Raw genomic sequence first — 8,760 nt, 5'->3', positions numbered from 1 at the left:
GCTAGTGTCGGTACAGGCGCCGGTAAGATCAGTGAAATATCAGGTGGGTACTTTTATATATCTTCTTAAATATTTATTGTACTTAGGCTAAATATTTTGTGATTCAGTTTTTTTTTTTTTGTATCGTCACTGGTATTGTTTAAGTTTTTTGTATAGGAACGGTCCAAACTTGCCTCTTTTAAATGTCGAACTTCTGTTTGACTTGATTTATTGATAGAATTTATTTTGTTGATTTCATAGTTAAGTAGTCATCTTTTGACATTTCTTGGAAAATATGTTTAGGGGCACAGTCGTTCGTGGTAAATTTAGTCTCTGAGCTCCTCTTGTATTTTAAAGTTAACTGTGGCATTAGTAAAAAGTAATTGCGGATGAAGATTTTATTGTAGATTATTTCAATTCGCTTGTATATTTCTATTTTAAAGTGTTGATCATTGTATTGTTGTATGTTGTTTGGAAGTTAGCTAAACAAGAAATTGAAGATTGTAACCCCTTAAAAAGTTATTCTTGTTTAATTATCATTATAAATTTATAAGCTTAGGTTGTTTATGAGGTTGTTGGGGAATTTTAGAGGGTCGATTTCTTGATTTTTTCGTATCATTCATTTTATAAGAGGAATCTGGATGTAGGTAATAATTTCGTGTTACAGTATATTAATGTCAATTTTAAATTATATTACAGTACTAAAATGTAATTGTGAATTTCTTTTGACTAAACTTTATTTTCCTTCTGGTTTGGTTGGGATAGTTCGGAACACTCGTTTAACTCCACAAATAAATACCCCCCCCCCCGCAGCATACCGCAGAATAAGCGAATTTCCATTTGTCTGATTAGATTTTCACTCAAATATTTCCTTGAAGTTATCAGATGAATTCCATTTAAATAACTTTCAGTTAAAATGAGTAGTTAAGTTTTTGTTGTGGTAATTAAGTGTTTTTTGTGTGAAATGTTGATATCTTATAATTAAATACATTTGCGTAATTTGATTGAAATACATCCATGAGCATGCAAACTACAACAGTTTCATTTTTCTCCGTAACATTAAATAAATTTTAAATGTACAGTTTTTAATTTTCTCCGTATAACTCTACCTAACCCATTTTATAGCATTTTATGTTTTGAAGCTAAAAACTTAAAAAAACACAATTTTTTAATCTTCAAAACTCTATAACACCCCGGTCCCATGACCCGATCTTACTGGTTCAGGAACTAAGTTAACAGCCAGACACCTTCATCCCAAATTAATTAAAATCTGATCAAAAATACTTGAGTTATTGTGTTAACGGTATTTATATCGATTTGAACGAACAGTGCTTCTTTACCTCTGGCGACATAAAAATGAAATCTTAAATCGTTTCCTGTATTAAGTTATATTGTTCATTTACTCATACGAAATTATGTTTAAATCTGAGTTAGACATGTTTCAAATATCCAAAACAAAAAGTACGCTATTTAAACACATACGAGAAATTAAAAGAAACTATAAATAGAGTAAACTTATAGTAAATTATTTACAAATAATTGTTTCAAATCAAGATACTACATTTCAAATCAATTGCTCGATCCTATTAAAAATTTGTATTTATTGAAATCAAAATGGCAATAAGTAACAGCGATTAAAACAAAGTGTTTAGTCACTTGATAAATACACTACGTTTATAATTAGTGCAATAATTACTTAAATAATAATACTTAATAGTAGTACTTCAATAATAACTCTCATACCCAGTAGGATTTTTGTAATGTTACGAAGAAGATATGTTTTAACTGTTTTCTGTAATACTTTTCGACCTTCGTCAAGCAAACAGAAGTTGCACAAGAAATTTTAATTACACTCAATTACTTCATTTCATAACTTGAGTAATTACGTCGAGGTCGTCAGGAAAGAGAAATACATTCCTAGAAAGGAAGGTATTTTATACCGTATTTAAACATTACCATTATGAGGTTATTTTTCTCAAAAGGTTTCATCATATCATTTTAATTAGCAATGAATACTTAGGTCGTTTAAGTAAATAGTTTAATTTAAAATCAATTTTTTGTGAGTTTTTACGCCAGTGGCATTTTTTTACGTTGTAGAAATGGAACGTTCCAAACCCTACCCTGGTCTTGTTACTATCTAACATCGTCCTTTTTGTTAGATAGCATCATTAGTTCATGGCCCAATGAAAATAGCATCTGGCTCTGGAAACGATCTCTCTTGGATTCGAACCAGCGACCTTCAGATTTGAAGGATTAGCATTTTAACCTCTCGGCTACCAAAAAAATTTATGGAATTATTGTAGAAGAAAATGTTGTTGTTTCTTGTCGGTTGATTTAAAAAATTAACTAAAATTTTAGATTTGAAAAGTACCACGTAAAAAGCATTACCAATAGATCATATTTTTTTGCTTTTCATGACTTTTACTACCTACTCAAGATTGGATAGCATTTTCTTTATGGGAATTAATTCCATCGATTAATTAATCATCTACCATACAGTTAATCTACTCGTAGTTAGATTATTAGATAGTACAGCAGTATTGATACTATTATTATATCGTAAAAAATACCCAAGTTATGTAGAAATCCATTATAATTTCGTTGCTTAAGATGCCAAAACAACAACCTCGACGTTTCAACTTTTTGCTTCAAGGTTTTAAAGCGTGTTCACATTTCAATCATCTTCTTCTTTTCCTCAAACTCTCAATGGCATGGAGTCCTCATGATCCGCTATATTGTAGTCGCAGTGTTTCGGCTTGGCCCACCAGCACTCCACAGTCCCAGAAGGAATGAAGTCGATGTTTTCAGAGAAAGAAGGATACCGGTAGGTTATTTTCTCCGTTGGGCAGTAGAGTCCTCGCATACCCCCACATCCATATCTTGCTGTCTCCTGACCGGGTAAACAAGGAGGCCTCACCAACTCCTTCGGGAATGGAGGAGGACGCGCATCGGGATCAGGCTTCATTGGTTGAAAAGGAGGAATCCCACAGGAGTATTCACTTTCGAACCTCTTCGTCAATTGGAACAATTTAGAGTCTTTTATCAATTTTGTCACCAAAGATGTTTGTCTTAACATTTTATTGAGGTTTCGTCGAATTGTAATTTTTAATCATGGGTTGCTATGGAAATTCAAACGAATATTGCTATTAATTAAACAGCTAAAAATAAGTTTTGAATTGTTATTAATACATAGTATCTTGTTACTGGGGAGCTAGCTGGTCTAGTGGTAGAGCACGGAACTTTGGTCCCTGAGGTCCCGGGTTCAAATCCTGACAAATCCCCAATGGGTTTTATCAAAGTGATAATTCCGCAACCCGCAGGGCGAATAAAGTGCAGCGTTTTCTTGATTTCTCTTGAGTGGATAACGTCATTTTCTGCTAACATCATCCTTGTATCTTATGTCCCCGGTAGCTGAACATAAGTTCTTGTCACGCTCAGATACGCAGTCTCAATACTGAAGAGTGTGGATTTTTACAGCTTAACGGGGCAGTTAGAACAGTAAACAAAACGTTAATGCCTACTCCTCTTCCCTGGATGGTATATGATCATATCCCATCCTGATATCCACCTTGAGGAGGTATTGGAAATAAAATAAAAATACAAAATTAATCCATTCCGACATCTTCTAGAATCTTCCTTCTGAACGAAAGCTTCTTAGCCAAATCTACCATTGCATTGCTAACCATCTGCCACGTGATCAATATGACCATCTTTCTGGCATACGCTCAAGTAACCAAACAATAATTTACAATCAAGCCACCATTAGTAGAGAAAAGTAGTTTACCCGTAAATAGAGAGGGCTTCTAAAGGCCAATTTGACCCCGATATGGGTAGATGCAACCCCTGTAACTTCAACTGGTGAAAAGTTCCAAGCTAAACGTTTGATCTTTGGGCTAAAAATTAGAGGATGCGTTGTTCACTGAGCCATTGCTCTTTGCCAAAATTACCTCGAGGCACGCCAGCTCTAAACTAGAAAGAAGCAGAGCTAACTTAGGTTAGATTTCTAGATTTAGCTTTGTTATGGCATGACTGATGTGTCTGTTACCTCAATCGTTTGAGTGAAGTTGTTTTATTAGATGGAAGAAAACGTAAAAATTTCAAAATAAGCTAAGTACGGGTGGTAAGTGACACTGTACGCTTGAAAAACGGGTTATCAACGGCTAAACCACTATTTTAACAAACGGTACGTGAATTTATAGCGAGATTGTTCACAATGCTTTCAATAAGGTAGAAAAAGTCTTAGGGGAAGGCTTGACATTATGCAGCTACAAAGTGCAACGGTTATTTTACAAGTAGTTGAACCGTGAACAATTACTTCATCTATTGGAACAACAAAGAGAAAGTTTCATTCATGCGTTGTTATTGTCCAATACAAGACAATACCCCGACAATGTAACGACAGTGTCAAAGACCGCGAAATTGTTACAGGTTAGCTATTGTTATCTTGTTCTTTCCTGGTCAGAATGAAATTGTGCCTTCCGGGTGATCTGGAACATAATATTTATTTGACGTAAAGCGAATTGAATTGGTTTTTCAGTTTATACTGTCCACATAATAGTTGTTGGAGCAATTTCAACAACACCACAATTGTTAATTCAAGATGACATCTCAATTTTAGTCATTCGAGCTGGATACGGTGTGTAAAAAACTGTATCTTTCGAGTGAACTGGGAAAAATTAAATTTGTCTGTCGTCTAGCGAATTGAATAGTTTTCCAGATAATACTGTACACATAATCGTTTTTGTAGCATCTTCTAAGCGCAATAATCGTTTATTCCAGATGACTCCTCAATTTTAGTCCTTTGGGCCGGATACAGCTAAGAACAAAATGCAGTTTTGAAATGGAGGAATTCAGTCTTGAATGATCACATAATTGGTGTTTTTGCAATTTCAACAACACAGCAACTATTTATTCAAGCATAGTCCATTTTAGTCCTTTTGGCTGGATACTGAAGTGTACATTGATTTTTTTTTTGTCCTAAGGACGCTAGGCACGAGCCTGGGATTGTTTTTCACAATACTTCAGGCTAGACCTAGGGGTTGCGGCATTATCACTTAGATAAAATCCATTGGTGACTTGGCGGGGATCGAACCCGGGACCTCAGGGACTGAAGTCCCGCGCTCTAACCACTACGCCAGCTCGCTCCCCAGAGGTGTACATTGATAGGTTGATATTTAGTGACAATGTCAATTCACTAGTTTGTACAAAAACATTTGAAACCCTGATACAAATTTACTTTGACCTAGAGAACTAGGCAATGAGGTTACTGAGCTGCACAATTAACGTCAGGCAACTTCTGTTTAAGACTCTGGATTAGGTTTATATCTGGGATTTAATTTAGTTGTAATAGGTTAGGTAATCATAGCACATTCAGTTGATTCGCCTTTAACCTCAAACCACATACTGGTACGTGTATGTGGCGTTACATCACTATCTTAATAATTTATTTATGATTATAACAGCCACACACGTATATTATGTGGTTCCTAATCTGAATGCTATAATGTGTGTTGTAGAATGAAGGTAGCCGCTGTACTTGCTGTGTGCGCCTGCGTCGTGTTGTCAGTCTCTGCGCGGCCGCAGAAGGAAGGTGCTTACTTCACCAACGAGGCCATCAGACAGGCGCAGAACACACACCTCATCCCGCAAGGAGCACAGATACAGAAGGTAAGCAATTGGACATGTAAGGATGTTTCTGAGGAATGGGCCTGAAGAAGACCTATGACCGACGATAGCATCGGTGGACTTTTCGTCCTTTAAGTGTTCGTGCAGGAAAAGGTAGTTTTAACTTTTTAACATTGTATATGGAGAAAACTGAAGCTATACCAAGAAACAATTGCATTTCTTAATTATTTATCGTCAACACTAAGCTTAAGAAGTTATCGTTGAAATATCCGTAAATTTACTACATTTTATGTGTTGTATGTGTGTATTTTATTTAGTCTTGAGGGTGTTATGGTAAAATTATAGGGTCCATGTAGAATGAAGGTGTTATGTTATGTGTTATGAAGTTGAAATGTTTCATGAAGTTTGGCAAATAAGCCACCATTTTGAAACTATTTAAGAGAGTTTATTCATATTTCGCACAAAGATAGCGGCTAATAAAATGAGCATATTTGCCGAATCTCAATGCTGTAGCTCAAACCGTTAAGGAGTTATGAAGGTTTTGTGTTGAAACAATTGGAATGTTTTGTAAACAGACATACGCTAACCTAAACTAGATAGGACGTATGTTTGTATAACCTTTTTGCTAATGATCCAAGGAATCATTATGTAAATTATGTCCCAACATATTTTTGAAAACCGACTCATTATCAACGTACAGAATATTCATCTGTGAAAACAAAATATATAAAACTCCCCCTTAATTTTAGACCGGCTTATTTATAGGACTACGTGCTATCACTAATTTTTGATCTTTCACTAATTGCAAGTATCTTTCTCATTTGATTTATTGTAAAACCTGGTCCCTGCAATGTGTGTTTAGATTCGACAACGTTTGAATGCATTGATGTGGCTTAATATTTCTTATTTTAAAATACATTTTAAATTACGTCCAATACTGTACTCTTAATGACACATTTGGGATAAGCTGTAGTTTTCAAAAGAATCTATATTTTATCTAATGAGTTTGAAGTTTTAAAAATGCGTTAAAACATACTACATTATTAATTTATCAGCATAATAGATAAGGTGAAGATGGTTCCAATGTATGTTTCTGAACGGTTATGTTTGTTATGATTCGTTGTGTATCATTCTTGTTATTTCGCTAATGCGTAATTAATTTAAGCCAAATAATACGTTTTTAATATTTTTGTTTTATAATAGTATAGGTGAGGTAAAGAGCTCGAACACACTGCTACCTTAAAACAAGAGAAAAAGATTTTTCCACACGTAAAACCACGCATAAACACCTGCAACATACATAAAACATATTTAAAAGTTGTGATATGATGAGAAGTCTACTTGTTGTATCCCAAACTGATACCAAAGGGTTTTGTAAGGATAATTGCCATAAGCTACATAAAAACGGGATCCTAATTGTATTGTTTATACTGAACTATTTCCTTTAATATACAATTGTGTTAATCTGACAAAGTAACTCTATACTAATTGCTTACTGATTATCAGAGTATGCCTTTCTTGAGACGTAATTATTTTTTCAGGTGCAAGAAGGTATTGAACTGGCCGCCATCGAATCCATCCCGGGCAACGAAAGGATCAACCTCTTTGAAATCTTGGGTGAACATGTTCCTCCAGAGGTGGTCAACAACCTTCAAGCTCAGGTTGACCAGGTCGGCAAGAACCGCTGAATGAAAACACCATAGTCATCATGTACCATACCATCAACCCCATACCATCACAACCATACCATTAAAATCATACCATCATTTCATAATAGCCTGTCATCCATTGCCATCATACAAAGACACCATTCATGTAGCTCATAGCATTTCCTCATTCCCAAAAATTACCTTCAGTCATAAAGATTACACGTTTTACCGGTAAAAAAGCTTTAATAGGGTTTATAAATATAATTTATGTATATCCTTTGAATCGCTCTAGAGTATCTTGATAGCATGTTTTTCAAATAATTTTCCTGCTCTTATTTGTTGAGAATGTCTATTATGTTTTATTTAGACGAAATAGTTCAATTTATCCAACGAATCTTTCAATGTCTGTGATTTAGTGAATGTAGTTAACGTTTTTACAAATATTTAATCGTTTTTGTCTCTGTTTACACATGTGTTAAATTACCAAAACCATCATGATTTCAAAAATTCACCATCATTTCATCCGCATGATCATCAAACCATTTGAAGAATTTAAGTCCTCATGTTATAATTGATATCAAGCCACCATTCATTTCACAATTCATCTAGCTAGAAAATATTTTTGTACGAAATGTAAATACTCAATAAAACATTGCTAAAACTCGCCTTTCTCTGTGACTCCCAGATGAAATGGAAAGTGTAGAAAGTGACTTTCTCTCAGCCAGTTTTTGTCACGTGCTCCCGAAGGACTTTCCCCCACCCAGGGTAAGGCCCGGGGGAATATTGACCACGTAATGGTGTTACGATCATGGCGTAACGCTGAAAATGTCAGTAGACGAACACGATCATATACTGAGGAAAAGTTGTTTACAAAAGCTAATCTTGGGAGTTGTAGACATAAAGATTTTATGGGTAATTTGCTTGCTGGATGATCTAAAAGCTCTTAATGTAATGTTTGGCATTTCGAAACCTCTCTTTGATTTTTTGGGACATTTTATGAACTTTCCTGTTGAAAGAGGCTTTAAATATTTGGTTCAGCTTAGTATGACTTGACTTAAAAGCTCATGATTTGGTAATTTTTGACATGTCAAAACTGTAGTCCCTTTGGTTTTTGTTGGGCATTTTATGAAATTATACTGTCAAAAGAGGGTTTAAATATTTGGTTTATCTTAGTATGTAAAATTAACCTACAAGCTCCTGGCTTGGTAATTTTTAACATTTTGAAACTATAACCTCCTTTTGGTAAATGTTGGGAATTTTATGACACTTTACTGTCGAAAGAGGCTTTAAATATTTGGTTTATCTTAGTATGTAAAATTAACCTACAAGCTCGTGGCTTGGTTATTTTTTAACATTTTGAAACTGTAATCTCCTTTTGGTAAATGTTGGGAATTTTATGACACTATACTGTCGAAAGAGGCTTTAAATATTTGGTTTATCTTAGTAAGAATAATTAATATAAAAGCTCCTGTCTTGGTAATTTTTGAAATTTCCAGACTGTAATCCT

At 34.6% G+C, this 8,760-nt stretch overlaps 1 protein-coding gene across 1 annotated transcript; it reads left to right on the top strand.

Annotated features, from left to right (window-relative positions):
• Window positions 1–7,914, top strand: LOC128983322 (uncharacterized). The gene is made up of 3 exons (XM_054402567.1): window positions 1–43; window positions 5,496–5,646; window positions 7,146–7,914. Exons 2-3 carry the CDS (start codon window positions 5,497–5,499, stop codon window positions 7,290–7,292), a joined length of 297 nt encoding a protein of 98 aa, XP_054258542.1. The 5' UTR covers window positions 1–43; window position 5,496; the 3' UTR covers window positions 7,293–7,914.
• The last annotated feature ends 846 nt before the right edge of the window (window positions 7,915–8,760 follow it).

The sequence above is a fragment of the Macrosteles quadrilineatus genome, unplaced genomic scaffold (assembly GCF_028750875.1).
Source record: "Macrosteles quadrilineatus isolate MER2022 unplaced genomic scaffold, UCM_ALF_1.0 Scaffold_1__1_contigs__length_201487025, whole genome shotgun sequence".
Lineage (NCBI taxonomy): Eukaryota > Metazoa > Arthropoda > Insecta > Hemiptera > Cicadellidae > Macrosteles > Macrosteles quadrilineatus.
Note: the sequence above shows the minus strand (reverse complement) of the source record. Positions and strands in the feature narration are given on the sequence as shown.

Bases quoted from the DNA above. Each gene is read 5' to 3' on its own strand.
- LOC128983322 (XM_054402567.1), top strand. From the start codon at position 5,497: ATGAAGGTAGCCGCTGTACTTGCTGTGTGCGCCTGCGTCGTGTTGTCA. The intron at 5,647-7,145 runs GTAAGCAATTGG...TTATTTTTTCAG, and splicing joins AAGGAGCACAGATACAGAAG to GTGCAAGAAGGTATTGAACT.